General features: G+C 40.3%; 1 protein-coding gene across 1 annotated transcript; it reads right to left on the minus strand.

The window, feature by feature from the left end:
* Positions 1–2931: 2931 nt before the first annotated feature.
* Positions 2932–14263, minus strand: lmo1 (LIM domain only 1). The gene is made up of 3 exons (XM_073464832.1): positions 14052–14263; positions 4422–4547; positions 2932–3037 (listed from the first exon to the last, which is right to left on the minus strand). The coding sequence occupies exons 1-3, from the start codon at positions 14255–14257 to the stop codon at positions 2932–2934; spliced, it is 438 nt and encodes a 145-aa protein (XP_073320933.1). The 5' UTR covers positions 14258–14263.
* Between the last annotated feature and the right edge of the window lie 3295 nt (positions 14264–17558).

Below are 17558 nucleotides of genomic sequence, written 5' to 3' on the forward strand. Positions count from 1 at the left end.
TGCCTGCTTTCACCAAAAAGGTTAAATAATAATAGATACAGCAGTTGTGGTTGGACAAAATTAAATGTTAACGGCTATTCTGTAATTATATAAGCAGAGTCAAAATCAGCGAGTTGTATATTCCAAATTATGTCGGTGTGATACCAGTGAAAACTCCCTGTACACTGTCTTTTTTCTTTTGACTGTACTGCTATATTTTGGTCCCTTGCATCAAACATACACTAACTGCAAAGCAAGCCAGATTCATTGAGTGTTTACACATGATGTGCAATTTGTTTTTCTAGCACAAGTTTTATTTAATCCTCCACCAGCGATTTGAACTTTAAGGCCTGCATTACAAACTGTGCATTGGCGAGAGAAGGGTATCGTACAGTTTTCCAGGCCCTTTACAACACCACATTAAGTCTCTGCTATAGTGACGCAAGATGACCAACCGCACATCCTTTTTGGTCCTCAGGGTCAAATGAGGTCTCGTAACATGTGATGTCATTATACCAGAGTGAAATTAAAGGCCGCGGTTCAGGCTAATGTAGTGCATGTTACCTGCTACTGAGCTTGAACTCAAATAAAATGGATGATCCGATCTAAGCCCTTCTCATTTCTTTCTGCTTAGGTTCTTGTAAGGAATTTTTTTTTCTTTCTGCAAGAAGGAAGTTTGTTCTCTGTAATTAACAGACATTTTTTCACCATGTAAAAACATAGCTGTGTAAAGTTTTGCTGAAAGTAACATGACAGGAGTATTTAGATTGTAACATGGCAGAATTAATTAAAATCTACTTAAATGGCTTTACAATGCTAAATATAATGAACTAGAGTTGAAATGATTAGGTGGATAATCATTTGGTCGATCGTCAGAAAATTAATCAGCAACTATTTTGACCATCAATTAATGATTTAAGGCGTTTTTGAAGCATAAGTGACATTCAATAGTTCCTGCTCTTCTATTACGATGGTTTTCTGCTTTTCTCTGTTTGACATCATTATAAAGTGGTGTTGTCGCAATACTGGGATTTCTAACTTTGATACAATACCTTGAAAAATATTGATATGCTGTACCATGTTTGATACCACGGGGAAAAATTGACACAATTCTTGGGGGATTTTCAATAAAGGATAAACCTAACAAGGCTTGTGTACTGTGTGTTGAGCACAACTGCATTTAAGTAAATTTAATTCTGACCATTGTCAGAAGAGTTGGAAGAGGCATGAATATGTGGGCACAGGAGCAGTGTGTGTGTCGATTCACTGTTGGAAACGAGAGAGAGAGGGTGAGAGAGCACAGCTGGTATCAGTATCGATATTGTGGAAAATGAGTATCGAAACTGTTTCAAATATTGAGTATCGATATGTATCGATATTTCCATATTTTTGACAACACTATTATAAAGTGAAAATCTTTGGGTTTTGGACAGTCAGACAAAACATGCAATTTGAAAACGTCAGCTTGAGCTCTTGTGATAGCCATTTTTTACTTTTTTTTTTGACATTTTGTACTTAGATTAATCGAGAATTTAATACACTGATTTATTGATCATGAAAATAATTTTAAATTTCAGCTCTATATTAACCAAATTATTATAAATGATTGAGCTTCTTATGACCAAAAACTATTCACCAGCAGAATGATAAAAATCAAAAACTGGTGTTATAAAGACTGCAGCATACAAACGTCACCCTACAGTCACGAACCTTTCTTAAATCTTTTAGTCTATGGAAGTCAGATCCTTGTATTATTTTGATATATCAGGATTACATTAATATATTTAGCGGTTTATCACCCACATCATGTTATTTGCAGAAAATAATATTCACACTTCTCTTACCTATTATTTTTTTTCTCATTTAGAGAGCAAGTAGCCAATGTCAAAATAAAACTATTGATTATTTTTTATCCACCTACATGTAACAAGTTAATTTACATAAATTATCATATGAAAGATAAGCTAAATATTTGATAGCTCCACCACACATAGTATTTTGTTGGCTGTTGGTGTGTGCATCAGATCAGTGTCACACAGCTCCATTAACAGAGTCTTCTGGGAAAAGTACTTTTTAATACAGCTCTGCACCTCTGTTCCTGATGAGTTTGAATGAGCCTAAACTCAATGAGCTTTTATTTTCTCTCTAATTTATTTGCTGTTGCATTTCATTTCCAGGCCAATTCACCCTCTTAATCAGATGGCAATTAGTGAGGCATGAATCGCAGAGAGCAGCTCAGCTTAACTCACTCCCTTTCATGACACCTGCACGTTGACAACAACACAGTTTGGAGAGGCATTCTTTTATTCCAAATAAAATCTTATTTAGTTCATTTTAAACAGCATTTCTAATTCCATCAGAACTCTGTAGAATGTAATAAAACTTGTTTTGTTGCATCATGTTTTGAAGAAAGACTTCAAATATATTTTTCCTCTTGCAAGGCTTTTTATAGCATTGCAGTTTCTGGAGTCATGATTACATATCAACACATGGGCCAATCCCTGTCAACAACTTTGGTTTTGGTACAAGAGAAAAAAACTCACTATGAACATTTAAGAATCTTTAATTCACACTAGTAATAAAATTGCATTACATTTCATAAAATAAATGTTCCAGTTTATATATACAGAGAAAACAGACTGTACATACCCTCCAATGAACCATTTCTAAAAGGAAAAAAAAACAAACCAGAAACAAATTTCACAAAACATACAAGCAATACAGTGCTCAGCTAAGCAGGCACAACTGTACATCAAAATTTGTAACTGCTCAGTGTTGGGGTGTGGAGGGGCAAAAAGTTGAACATTTACAATAGAGTCCTTAGGGACTGATAAAGGGGTCTTAAAAAGTATTGCAGGCAAGCAGACAGACGCTTGTCTTTATCCAAGTGCAGCAGAACATCCATCTCGTGTGTAAAGTGTGGAGCCGACTGTTGCTGCCACGACGTTCCGACTATTGAACCTGTGTCTCAAAGCTCCCGTTCAGCTGGCCCTCCTCATAGTCCATTTGACACAAAATCATGTTGTTTTTTAGGAAAAACTTGTCCCCCACGCAAAACCTGTTGGCAGAGAAAAACAAGCAAAGACAAAAATTGTTAAAAACACAAAGACGAGTACTATTGGCATCCTGACAAAGTGGTCTGTGTGTGTCTCTGTGTGTGTGTCTGTGTGTGTTGACTGGCTGACTCTGCTCTCCTCTGGCAGTGAAAATGTTGCATTTAAGATCAGCAGGTAATGATGATTCTGTTTGATTGCCCACATTTTGGTCGGAGATGTTTTACCTGACACTGCGCCTCGTCAGTTTCAAAGCCTGTTTTGATGGCCATCATGAATGTGTGGCTTCAAATAAAAGTAGATTAAAACCCTATCATTTCAAAGCAGGCAGACATGAACGCTGGCACCCAGTGAAAGGCAGGTCAACTCTCCTCGGCCTGGCAAAAAAGGGCCCTGGCACTGTGGCAGAGTTTCCAAGGAAACTCTGCTACGGGGTTAGCTTTTAACACACCAGTTTGGTTCCAGTGCTCGAGAATGTTTTTTTCCTCTAAAGTCAATTGAAGAGGGAACATAGCACGTAGCAGACTGCCCCACTGATGTTCTTCTCAATGCTGCTGTTTGTTTGTGTGACACAGTGGAGACAGCTCCATAATGTGACTGAAGGGGAGTGAAGATAAGAATATAACCGAGCGTAGCTTGGCTTTAGTAATGAGCCAGGCTGGTTAAACAGCCATGGCAATAGTGTGCCAGATGAGACCTGGCTTCATGTCTGCCAGCTGAGAAGAGAGACTGCAGTCATAATTCCCTTACAGCAGGTGTTCACTATGGTAACTGAATCTGGCCTGCAGAAGGTTAATGGGCTTGTGCTGTGTGGAGGAACAGGGTCACAGCACCCCTGACAAGCATGCAAAGGACGTTCTGCTCCCAGAGTGGTGCCATTACTGACAGTATATTAATGGGAAAAAGCAATATTTGGGTATGTCATATTCTGTGTGGATCATACCATAGGGTTTGTGCTCACTCCAATTTCATCATAGTTCCTATCATTAAGAAAACACCATTTCACACCTGTGTAGGTCCGTTCTCCCTTATGCAGCAACATGCCTACCTTTGTAGCTCCTGTACCTTCTAATTTTACATCACTGTGGCTTAAAATATTTACAGAGCTTGCCACAAACGAGGACAAAGTGCTGGCAGTGTGTCACAACAGAATTAATTAGCAAGGTATTACGAATGCAATACGACAACCTTTATTCTTATAACATGTGAAGACAATCCACTTTTTTTCCCACACTTGTTCAGCGGTCTGTAATAACATAATAGGACAGAAAAAACTCTGCTGCCTGCACCTCAACAGCTTCTCATATTTAAGCTATTGGCCATTTCAACATGTTCATGTTTTTTTAAAAGGCGATGTTGTTGTTGCAGTTATGATCCCCCCATTCTTACCTCTGGTTACAAAGCTGACAGGCAAAACAGTCCAAATGGTAAACATTATCTCTGGCTCTCATCACCATTTCAAAGGCTGGGATCAGTTTACTGCAGGCTGCACAGTTCCCCGTTGTACCGAAGAGCCTGAAAGACAGAGGAGCACAGACAGAGATTAACCCACCTTCCCTTTACCTTGATGCAATAAAAGAGCAAACAAAAACGTACCGACAGCAAGAACAATTGCAGGAAAAAAATGCTGCAATGGAAGGGAAAGAGGGTAAAATGGAAATGCGTTGAATGCAATGCACAAATCTTTCTTGGCACCCACTTGGTATTTTTTGTTAATGAGAGTCACAAACATAGATCTTAATTCTTGGCTAATGATCTAATTAAAATGATCACATGGTTTTAATCTTCTTCTTCAAAAGAACTTCCCCCTCGCACATTACAAAAGCAGTGAAAACAGATCTGAAGCAAAGCATTTTTCAATTGTTGAAAGTTTTCTTCTTTCATAACTAAAATACCTAATGAGTCTATCTCCAACCAAAGCCAGCTGGATTTTTACATGAGAGGATACGTTCTATAATGTAGTCGTGAGTTCAAAAGATTTCTGTTACGAGGATTCAGGCTCAATCCCTTCTCTCTCTTTCTCTCCGTCTTCTGCTTTCATTCAGCAAGGAGCCTGAGACAATGATGAGAGATGTAACCTTGAACAGTTAACTAAATGTTTCACAGCGAACACACTCGCTGCTCAAACCTTGCCGCTGCTTGTTTAGGCTTATTAGATAGGAGCCAAATGATAAAGGTCACAAACAGAGCAAGGAGGCACTGGTGTAGATCTTTTTTCTGCTCAAAGCAAAGGAACCACAAATGCTTTTTCCCAGTCAGATTTACATTTTCATTTTCCGAGCGCCTGCCCCTATGTTTAATTTGGAGATTCTGGAGTGCAGATAGATTTATATATTCTGCAGGAGGAGAAGGGCCGTTTCACAGCTTTGCAAGAGGGGATAAGGCAACGGCAGATTGCCAATCCAACAGTATGTTAAACACTTTTCCCTCCAAACTTGTAGGGCTTAGACAGAGGAGTCACATTGTTGATATTCTGCCTCGTTTATGCTAGTCCCATTCAGTTGCTTTCACCTTGTTAAAGAAAATGTCTATCCAGCAGGCCTGCTTCTAATAAGGGGCCACATTGCCCCACAGGAGCAGCGGAGACAGAAACAGAGGGAGAAAGGTTGTTATGTTCCATGAGAGGGATTCACAAGGTGTTAAACAGAGGCATTGTTACAACCGCTTACTGTTTCAGTAAATACTCCATGTTCTCATACAGTAGACATCTGCCACCCACTGGGCACTCTCTAACACAAATAAGTTTTTTCCACAGAGACCTTTTTAAAAACCCTTTTGCAAACATCTAGAAAATTCTCACACATTCAGTATTGATCCAAAAATTGACCACGCATCAGTGCTCCAGAAATTGGCCTTGTTTCCATTACAGTATATAGGCTTTCCAGCACATACTGGCAACCCTGATGTCTTTGTTTTCTAATATGATTAGATAAAGGTTCATTATTTTCCCTTTTGTCCCCATTGGGCTAGTGGTGGGTGATCTCATGATCAATTTTAAAGGCATCCACAATCTACTTTTCAGGCGAATGGTAGCGATCACAATATTTATTGTCCTCTTACTTTTGCATCCCAACTTCACAGAACCTTATTGACTGACAGATCTGCGCTTTGTGAATGAACCAATAGAGTGATGTAGCTGCTACAACGCAATGTGAGTTTTAGCTAGCAGCATGGCAGAAAAAAAGTCATTTTTAATGCAATATTGTGTCGTAATAGAGAGGTGTAGTTATGCCCCTTCTGGTGTACCCCATGGCACCTCATTTCGGAAAAGATTCTATAGTAGTAGTAGGAAGAGACAAATACATTTAATCCCATTTGAATGATCCCGTGAATTACACACATTTGTGGATTTTAAAACATAATTTTGAAAGTCAAGACACTCACAGTTTTTTGTAGAGATAACAAAATACTGTTTAGTTTTGTGTAAAACTGCTCAGATAACTTGATCGTCTTGCTCAATAGACATCACAAATACCAACATGGCAGCTGCCTCGGCACATAAAAAGTATTGAAAAAGGTGACTATTATATTTTATTAGTTTTAGGACAAACTGCGACTTTCTCCAGTTAAAAAAATATCTTTTAAAATGACAAACATCCTATGTGCAATTTATGGCACAAATGGGATCCAAAAATTATTTGTCTCTCGCCATTCACTACAAGTCTAGCTATAGTTTTCAGAGCAATTCAGTAGCTAAAAAAAACATAGATTAAATAGATTGTGATTTTATTTTTTGTTCACACTTGATATAACCCATTGCCTCACACCTGCTGCGTCATCATGACAGTCAAACAGCAGGGCCTGCTCCAGGTTTCACCACGCCTGAGCTCTGTACTGGACTGAAGGGTCGCACAGTGATGTCTTTTTCTCTCCCTCAGGGAGCCACGACTATGAAAGAGCCCAGAGAGCCTTGGTCACTTACAGAGTCTGACATGCACACACCTCTAACAGCTCGTGGGATTATTCTAACCCATCTCCATTACACCCCGCTGGGCTGTGGACATGGTGCTCACTTGATACATACAGGTTGTGAAAACGCTTCATGGGGAGCTCAGCTTGCTGCCGACACTAAGTTCTACGTTCAGTCAAAGTGGTGTGTGACACCTGTGGCTACTTTTCACCTTCCAGCTACATCCATATTCTCTACAAACAAATAATCAAAAAACTGTGGATTGAACCTCTTTTCAACTTTGTTGTGAAACAAATATTTTTTAGCATCTCACCTCTGCTGAGCTGTTTACAGATGCAACAACAGCTACTCTGGCAATGCCATACTTTAACTTAAAATAAACCAAATAAGAATATAAACAATAATAAATAATTGCTACAAATATACTTCAGACTTTATGATATTTGCTTAAGCATTTTCAGGTCAATTCTCAGCTTCTGCTGGACCTGCTCTCCTCTCTTTCCTCTACTTGTGTACCTTGGTAATATTTTGTGCGTCTTAGATTTGTTTTATTATATCATCATCTAAATTTGCTTTTTGTTCCCCCTTATGTATTTATTGCCTGCTAATGAATTACTAATGTGCTGAAGATTATAAGAAACTTCATGCGTAATGTTTTGAATAACAGTAACAGTTTTTTTCAGGTGGAGGTTCAACTGCGGCCAAAAGAAATAGTTTGTAATCAAGACCACTACTTTATGATTTCTTTTCTGAGCTTAGCGATCTCATAGAAATCCCACCTCTGAGCTGAGCTCTTCTTTGCTGGCAGAGTGGAGGTTCAGTATCAGGATCAGTCCAGGAGCTGACTGCGTAATGAGCTGCTGTCTTAGTAAATCAGACGTTGAATACACACAGATTGTGGTTGCCAAGTCAGTGCACCATTTCCTTAGGAAACCTGGCCCTAAATGTGTGTTGAGGCTGTTTTCTTTAGAAATTAGCTCGCCAAAACGGAAACACAAGTATTCCGCTTCACATCTTTTAGGTGAAAATAGTGAAAATGAAGCTACACCACGTGGCATGTTCTTTACTGACACTGGTCCCTCTTTATCACCCTTACTTTCACCAAATCACGAAGAGAAATCCTGTGATTTACTATCACTGACAGAAATGTTGGCAAACACACAAAAAAATGTCTTCCATCTTCACCACAATAAGAAGAGTTGGAGTGTAAGAAAGTGCATTGGATGTGGCTGCCTCCCATTCGCACCGTTCTCCAGCCAACAATTGATGTGTCTGGGTTATAACGTGGCATCAACATATGGCTTAATTGGGCTCCTCGTGCTAAGAGGAGATTACAGCATGAGAGAACTGTTCAAACACATTACACTCTTCTCCTCCTGCTCCTCTGAAGCTAAAAGCAACCAGAGTTGAACCACCTCTGCAGCAGTCTCATGAGTAACAGCTGAAGTGGAGCCGCGCATAGTAAGCAATGAATGTTTCACACCAAAATATGATCAATAGGCGAATGCAAAGGTGATGGCATTTGATGTCAGCTGAGAGAATGCAACATACTACCATAGAAGAAGAAGTGTGACACAAAGTTTAAGTAGATAAGGCATAACAAGGGTAAAAAGCAAAGTAGCTAATGAGGACTGTAATTAAGTATCCAATAAAAACGTCCTGTAAATTCATGTATGTTGTACATCTACACAAGAGAAAAATATGTTAAAACAAGTGCTCCAGTTTTTTTCTTGATACGCTTCACAGCACTGAAACAGTGCCTTCAAAGAACATAGGTTGTGGATTACCATTGAAAAATATTAATTCATTTCATTTACAATGGACCTTTTGTTTGAAAAGACTATTTTCTGCAGAATTCCCATGTATTGTTCTGACACATGTCCTGTATTGTAGGAGTGCAGTGGCTCATGCACTTCAATTTCCCTGGTCATTTGGATTAAATAAATCAATATTCTCAAAAGGAAAGTGGGGGGGGGGGATCCAACATCAACACAGTTTTCAACATTTCGATTTAAATTGAGTGTGAATGGTAAAAAAAAATAAAAAATGTGAGTATTGTTCAGAGCTGCTCAATGCACGAAGCCCATCAGTTTTTGTCAATCAATCATCAGCATTGTAAGCACAAGAAGAAGTCCTCTTTTAAAATAGACGCTTCTGTGGTTTATTTAAATGGATTAGAGGGTTGGAAGTGCTGATTTAGATTGCTCCCCACAACCTGTGAGACATTCTGGCATGGATTTCTGAACAGGTTGATGCCGTATGAAGTGAATTTGCTGTATGTGTTTTTAGGAATTTCATCATCTAATTTTTGAACAGTTGGTTTCACAGTCATACTTTCGCACAACAGTCCAACATATTCAGTTTACTATCATACATGACAAAGTAAAGCAGCACATTCTTCTATTTGAGAAGCTAAAATTAAAGAATATTGAAAACAATTACTCGATCATCATAATAACAGCCCTTTAATTTTGTGTCCTTTTGATTAATTTGCAAACAGTTCCTGCTCTGAAGAGTTTTAATAGCAGTAGGCTAATGACTTCAGGTCTGTCCACTAAATCAGGGGTGCCCAAACTTTTTCCCATTGGCCACAGGCCAAAAGCAAGCACCTATTGTATGGTATTATTAAATTGCAAAATATTTGACTCCCAAGCTCCCTTAACTAACTCAGATTGTGAAATAATGTATAGTAAATAATTAAGGGAACCTATGTCTGAAAAGGGATTTTTACAGCAGAAAAAACTTGAAACGGCATAAACATAAATATAGACACATATATAAAGAGATACATATATGTTTTTTGTAAAATACATACAAAAGACATCAACAACAAGTTAAACCATACAGTGGGCCAACTTTGGCCTGCACGCCCCACTTTTGGCAGCCCTGCTCTCAATGGTGACAAGCATGAATACTATTTGTATTATCTTTATTTGAAGCACTTTAAATATACCTTTGTAAATGAAAAAATCTTCATAATAAAATTGGCATGCCAAATTTAGTATTAGTATAAATCATTATTTTTCTAACGCCAGCTCTTACATGCATTATATGACAACATATATCTCTGTTTAATCCCTGTTTCTGACGGTCTTCAACGCAAGACAACTCCCACACTCTGTACCCTCTAAAAGAGCTCCTATTTAGTAGCTAAAATTTTAACTTTGTGGGTTGTTGGGAGCAGCGTTGGATGGCAGGAATGTAAAGAAGCTTGGCTCTCCTTCCTCTGTTATTGAGTTATTACAATGGGTCTTTAGAGAAAAGAGGGCCTTCTTTAGTTCTTTCAACTTGCTGCTTTGCTAACTTCAAACCCTTAAAGCTCCTACAGTGCATCATCTGCCTCTCTGTATTGCTTCCCTCAGATTGGGCTGTGGCTCTTGAAGTTTTTCTACCTGTTCTCTGAGCTCTTTGAGACTTCCCAGCCCGCACAGGGGGTTTGTCAGATTTCATAAAAGGGAAAGCTGTTAATGCATGCATCGCGTGTTCTGACCCTCCCCAACACTTGTGTCTTTTTGAAAGTTTAAACCATTCTGTTCAGATCTGCCTTGCCCAGAGAGGAAGAGTAACTGTTACAGGAGGAGAGCGATTGTTTTACTTGCTGGAGTAGTAAGGAGAGGACAGATTTGAAAAACAGTCACATCCAGATGGAGCTATCATCTTCCCCCTGCTATTTCACTGGTTTGTGGATAACTTATAATGTTCATTATCTTGAAAACGTTTTTCCTCTTACAGTTAATTATACCCCATTTTGATAAGTGGATGACTATTATGTCCTCTCTAATATATGAAATAGAAGATTAAATGATTTCAGGCTTCAAGTCCTGATGATCACACCATGACTAGATTGTCAACCCTCTGGTGAAGTCGTACGATCCTGCGCCCTAGACATAAAGGAAACGCCTAATTAATCTATTATTCTCATGAATAATGAAAGAGTGTGGCCATGTACCTAAAAAAAACACTCCTGATAGGAGGAAGTGAACGCCAGGGACGTTAGAAACTGAACTTTATGTAGGTGCAGTGGTTTAGAGGGCACGGGAGGACGCCGTTTTAAGGTATGTGTGGGTTTTAGTGCTGTGTGTGTTGAAGTGTAAGATTCAGGAAAGCGTGAGTGCATTCAATAAGTTGCTAATGCCACTGAAGGACAATCACAGATGGAGCTCCTATAATAATTAATGTGAGCATGGCAGGGTTCCAAACCCTGGGAAATAACCAAAGTGTGTTTGATCCACCCGCTTGTCTTTAATGAAGTGCGGGAGGCTAATTCAGTGCACAGATTTAACTTCATTACTGCAGGTGAGGGGGAGCTTTCGTCGTCTTACTACACAGAAAAGAAGGAATGAAAAGGAAGCCGGATGGAAACTGCATCACCTACTTTCAGATACTCTCAAACTGCCTCCTCTCTATACGCAAGGCAAGGTTTTTAATTTGTTCCATAATAGAATTCATCTCAAGCATCTCTAGCCATTAAGTGTTCAGCATTTGTCGCAGGCTGAAGAGCAGGCGAGTGGGATGGATTTCATTAGGCAATCCGGGGCAGCAGAGGAGCACGGAAAGCTCTCCCCTCCTCCTCTTTCCTTTTTATTCTTATTTTAGTATTCCTAACTCTTGATTTCATATGTCATTCTCAGCTTTTCATCCCTTCCCTGACCTCTACATCTTACTGGCCTAATGTGCGAGAAAGCTTTTCCTTCTCTCTCCACAGTGCCAGTTAGGCACTTATGGCTGGGGGAGGGGGGGGGGGGGGGTTGCTGTCCTTTCAGCAGATGTATTTTACCAAGTGAAACTCTGAGCTTCATCATTTTTGCCTTCTGTTGGTCATTTGCCCATTTATTATTACCTCATCTGCACCATCTGCCCCTTTTGGGGGTAACATCAGGTCTTAGTGGACCTCTCACTGCATCTTAAAAGCATTAACTGAGGGTGGAAACTGATGGATGGTAATGGCCTATCTCAACGTAACGTCCCTAAGCGCCACTCAAGTGGGCTGCGGGCGTCTCCCAGGTCAGAGGAAGAGCTGACGTATAAGTGAGATGTCATGGAGATCCATGAGTGAGGTGGCAAGAAAAACCAGGTTGATTAACATTCCCTTATTTGTGTGATTAAAAAATGACGGCTGCTGTTGGAAATGTATTTTGTTCAAACTAGAATAATGAGCTGATACAAAACCAAGTGATAAAACAACAAGTAGCAATAAACTAGAAGTATCATTGAGTGAGTGAAGGGACAAGTAGGCAGAAGGAAAATGGAGAAAGGGAAAGGGGGAGGACAACACAGGACAGGGAGTTTTAGGAGGGGGGCCTAGGGCACTGGCATCCCTAAGTTGGCCCCAGGGGGATTCCCTCTCAGATAAATGGTAGGATCTCATTGGGAATGTGACTTAACGCCCAGGAAATGGTCATGTTTAATTTAACAAGCAGATGGCAGGGGCATCTGAAGGGGGGGTACACAGAGCCAAAGACACTGATGAAGCAACAAGCCTGCCTGGAGGTTTCTCACAGCCTACAGCTCTGGTGCAACTGAGAGCCAGTCTACTCCATGACAGAAGTCCTCTGTGTTCATGTAAACACAGAGAGAACGATGAAAATATGACAAATGAGCACTGTGAAAACAAACATGTAAGCTAACGCAGCCTAATGCACGATGTCGGAAGAAAACCGAAACCTTTATCAGGTGGTGGTAGCTGCTTCCTTGGTTTTTTAATAGCGATACATAATATAAGATATTGTGATATTTTAATATCAGCTATTTATCGTTATCAGTGTAATTATAGGTGATAAGTTTAGATATTGATACAAAGCCAAATTGCTTTCATGGACGTAACAAACGTGGCATCTACACACTCCGATACTGTAGGTAGAGATATGGACCTTTACAAGTTGTTTGCAACCTGCCAATGAAAACAGAGAAGAACAATCTTATTAGAGCTGTGAAAAAATCCCCCAAAAATTGCTCACTACAGCCCAGCTACCATAAACTACAGGTTAGCAACTTCTTTTTAAAATACAAAAATGTTAACTTTTTGGTTATCTTATGGGAATCAGCCACAAGAAGCAGGTAATTATCAGTTATCAGTACCGGCTGAAAAAACGTATATTGTGCATAATTCGATTTAATGTAAAGTACGATTGTTATTAAATCTGAATTGTAGTGAATTTCAAAGCCGATTTTCATAGATGATGTAAATTGATCCTGCTGATATAGTTGCTGCCAAATTCATCAACAACTGAGATGCAATTTAGTCTTCTTTTAAGTTTTCTCTCATTGTGACAATCACCATCAGATATCCATTAATTAATACTACAAAATTGATAGTTATCTGAAAAGATTATAGAGAACAATGCCCAGTCAAAGTTAGAAACAGGTTACAACTTTAAATGTTTTGCATGTCAACACGGCCGGATGTAAAATGTTAAGTATGCTAAGGAAACAACTAGGGCTGCAAATTTAATCGAAATGTTATCCAAATTGCAGAAGTTGAATTTCTCTGATGAAGGTAAAAAAAACAAAACTGCGTCACAATGAAGTACCGTACTGCTGCAAAGATGCCCTGGCGTATTTTCCCCCCAAATTCCCACTAACTGTGAATCATATCATAATGGTAACATTGTTTGTATTTTAACATATTCAGCAGCCTAAAAGACAACCTATTGTAAATGGCAACCAAGCTTAGCCCACTGCTTACTTTATATTCAAATTGTGACTATGCATTTTGTTTTTAGTTATTCAAGATTTAGAGCTATAAAATACGGGGTTGAACTGCTCCTAAAATACCTGAATGTTCTTTTTTTCTGCCTGTGCACTATTTGTGTTGAAGCTTCACAAAACAACAGAGCTGTAAAAGAATATGACAACAAGCTCTCAAGATATTAGGTTTTGCCGCAGTGAAGTTCTAACGCTGAGGAATCTCGTGCATGATTTAGATTGATTTTATCCGTGTTTCTGTGAATGGGAGCCACAGGAAACACACGCTGAGAAACCAAAGCAAACTGTACCAGGAGGTTAAAAAAACAAAACCTTTGTGATCCTTTCATGTCCCACAGCTCTTGGGATGGCATGGCTTTTGTGTTTGTTGTGAGTGGAGAGAGGTGATTGTGTGTCTTGCTTGCCTCAGGTAGTCCCTGCGACAGAGGATGAGGTTGGCTTTCGTATAGAGGGTGGAGCCCACCTCCCCCAGGCGGCAGTCGCAGCAGGCACATTTGAGACAGTCCTCATGCCAGTATTTGTCCAGGGCCTTGAGCAGGTAGCGGTCTTTAATCTTGCGATTGCAGCCAGCACACCCCTTCTGTTTCCCTTTGGGCTGGACGGAGAGCATCGGCACACCTGTAGTGATAAGGAGACAAACAGCCATGCGTGATTTACGGCCTGGGAACACGAGTGACTTTTCATGTTCTCTTTTTTGATAAGCCGGCTGCTTCTCGAGGCGTCTAAGCCTGGCCTCGCGCGCGGCCACAGCACACTGCCTACCTGCTTCATATGCATTAAAGAAAACATTCTTCCATGTAGATAGGCACACAGGTCACATTGGACTACAAAGCCCTGGCTTGCTTGTTCCACTAAGAGCATGCTGTAATACAAAAGTTACATGATCACTTGCAGCAGGTTCCAGTGGAAGGGGCATGTCTCTTGTGTTGCTGATGTTTATTTTGCTTACTGTGGTATTTACAGCGTGCTGTGTAGTACGTTAGTTACCTACCATTTCATCAAAGCCCATTTCCCTCAACTGTCCACAGCTGTAAAAGCTCCTCGTGGGCTTTGTTTGGTATAGATTAACATTAACCTTTTAAAAAGCCTCTGACCACAAAAACGTTTCTACCAGACCCCAGTGAGATATGTTATGGCCTAAGTGCCTTTTAGCATACACTCACTGTCTGTGTTGCATACACACACACACACACACACACACACACACACACACACACACAGGGATATGCAGACTCACACACACGCATTTGCACACACACAAACCACAGACACACACACACAGTGTTTCCTACTCAGAGCATTACAGCCTCTCCTCCTTTTACACTTATCTGTACTCATGTGTCTGCGACGAGCGAGCCTAAGTTACCAAACTCGCAAATTGCCCTGCTGTCACGCAGGTCCCCTTTAAGCACGCCTTTTAGCCTCCTAAAGGACAAATAAAGTCCATTTAATAACTGCACTAAACACTAATAGTCTATGTGTGGTTGACATTTGTGTTTGGACTAAAAGCCCCCCTCAGGCCACTGGTGGTACAGAGGCAGGGGTGCGCAGCTCCCCTCTGTAGCACTAACAGGTCTGCCACAGCTGAAAGCACAAGACAACAGCTCTTAAGACACTCTCTCACACACTGAGCTATTGATCCATCTAAAAGAACACACAGTGGACGCCACTTGCCACTCCACTTTCAAAACACATTTCTCTCTCTCTCTCTAAAAAAAAAAAGACTGGACACTCTGCATCACAGGGGGTTAGGCCAGCATTTTGTATGTGTGGGTATCTATAAAGGCCCATTTTAAACACACGTTATACTGAGTTTTATAAATGTCAACGTTTTAACAAGATGTGCACGGGTACATTTTGTGCAGACCAGATAAAGTTTTTATTTTCATTTCCTTTGCGAGGGAATATGCACAATTGTTGCAGTGTAATGTTAAGCATGAATGGGGGGGGGTCATTCTGTAGTAGGAGCTGCCATTTTACAGTAACTTCTGTGGTTGGCCCAGTGATAAACACAACCTCAGTTGGTAACAAGGGACTGCTTCACTCTTCACTCTGTTATTCTCCGCTAAGCCTGTCAAGTTCATTCTCTTTCACAAAAAACCTTCTACCACTTTTCAAAGGAATAGAAAAGCATATTTTCTCTCTTTCTCTCGGTCTCTCTCTCACATGCACACACACAAACTTTGTATCTGCACGCCTAAATAGACTCGCAAAGTACCTTATTGGATCCAGATTTGCTCTGCAATTTTTGGCCATGCACACATCAATAATGCTATGAATGTAATATAATTAGCATTTCCCCTTTTAAAAAAGAGGTGAAAGAAATAGGAGAGCTTGTTAGTCAAATTTACGGCTTTGGTTTATATGTCAGTAAGTGCTGCGATGGTGTTGAGCCATCTTATTTCTTTATCAGAAGTGGAAAGGAGAGGCTTATTGGTTCAGTGCAGGCGATGGGAGCCATCAATTAGTGTTCTGCCTGCCCTCCAGCTCCCTCACCTCCCTCCCTCCCTCCAAAACAGGCCCCTTGAAGCTGGCGCATTAGGATCACAAAACCTGCTATAAATACCAATGTTCAGTGTAAATGAAGCTAAAAAGCTTCAAATTCAAGCCACACTGGCTAAGGGTGGACTCTTCTACCTGCATTTCATGGCTTGTTAGGGGAGCTCTCTGCAGGTATGCCAACAGTGCTCGCCTGACAGACTTCTACAGAACTAAAAACAGTCTTAATGAGGAGAGAGAAAATGCCTGTGTGTGTGTACATGTGTGTGTGCGCGCGTACTTGTTTAAAGAAAAAGGAGTTGCTGCAATTCCCTCGGGGATCACAAAAATCTTTAATTTGCCTTTTATGACACCTAATTAGTTATTCTACTCAAAATCTTTGCTTTAAATAAGAGAACTAATTATATAAAAAGGTCGTTCCTCCACCTCCAGAGAACTACTCCTAATTGGTTGAGACCACCGCCCGCCACACACTCCTTAAACACATCACGTGTGTGTTTTACATCACGTTTGAAAAGGCCAAAGCTTAACCTATTCTGGAATTACTGTATGCTGCTCACCCCGCTGTTGGATGCACACTTAAACACCCTGCTCAGCATCATCTAAGTGACAAGACTCTCCTGTCTGTGTTTGCAGTTCATCTGACATTCATGTCTTCATGCATGGTCCTTAATGTAAGAGAGATGTCTCAATGGAGGAATGCCTGGAAACCAGTATGCACATGCCTCTGATGCCTCTTCCTTGAAGCCATTGCAGGGAACAAACATGGGTTTGATGTTTTCTACCAAAGCAGCCTCTGGAAAACATCTTTAATAGTAGTGTAGCGAGCACAAGCCTAAAACCTACTAAACAAAGAGCAGTGACAGGGAGAAAAAAAAAATGAGCGTGTAAAGTAAATGTCTTTTCAATTCCCTTAATGCCACGAGACATTTTCTTGCACCTGTCACCACTCCCGGCGCAATGTGAAACTGTGGAGTAGAACAGAACCTCCCATGCTTGCCACCTCCCAGAAAGAAAAAGCTGCATTATGAAAGGACGCAGCCGACTAGGAGGCAGCCTCCACTTAATCCAATCCATTTAACAGATACAAGTGCCACTGACCTTCCAGTGTCATTTGATGTCACCAAAAGCATGCCTCTCCACATCACGATTCATTCTCCAGCAAGGGATGCATTTTGTCCCTCAAAGTGGAGAGACAGCACTTGCCCTGCCAAATATCCCTCCTGAGAAGGAATTTAATTTGCCATTAGGACTGTGTGTAGAGGCCTGTCATCTCTGCCTACTTCCATCCATCTACTTTCTTTAAGATTGTATCTTTCAAGAATATGTACAGTTAGTTTTTCTCAGCCCAAGCAGTCTGTCAGAGCATGTATTTTCCATTATAGAGATAGCATCCGATTTCTATGTTACCC

Source organism: Pagrus major, chromosome 4, assembly GCF_040436345.1.
Source record: "Pagrus major chromosome 4, Pma_NU_1.0".
Classification (NCBI taxonomy): Eukaryota; Metazoa; Chordata; class Actinopteri; order Spariformes; family Sparidae; genus Pagrus; species Pagrus major.

Coding starts and splice junctions, on each gene's coding strand:
- lmo1 (XM_073464832.1), bottom strand. CDS start 14,257: ATGCTCTCCGTCCAGCCCAAAGGGAAACAGAAGGGGTGTGCTGGCTGC. Junction 4,548..14,051: donor TGTCGCAGGGACTACCTGAG/GCAAGCAAGACA, acceptor TCTGTCTTTCAG/GCTCTTCGGTACAACGGGGA. Junction 3,038..4,421: donor TGTCAGCTTTGTAACCAGAG/GTAAGAATGGGG, acceptor CTCTGCCAACAG/GTTTTGCGTGGGGGACAAGT.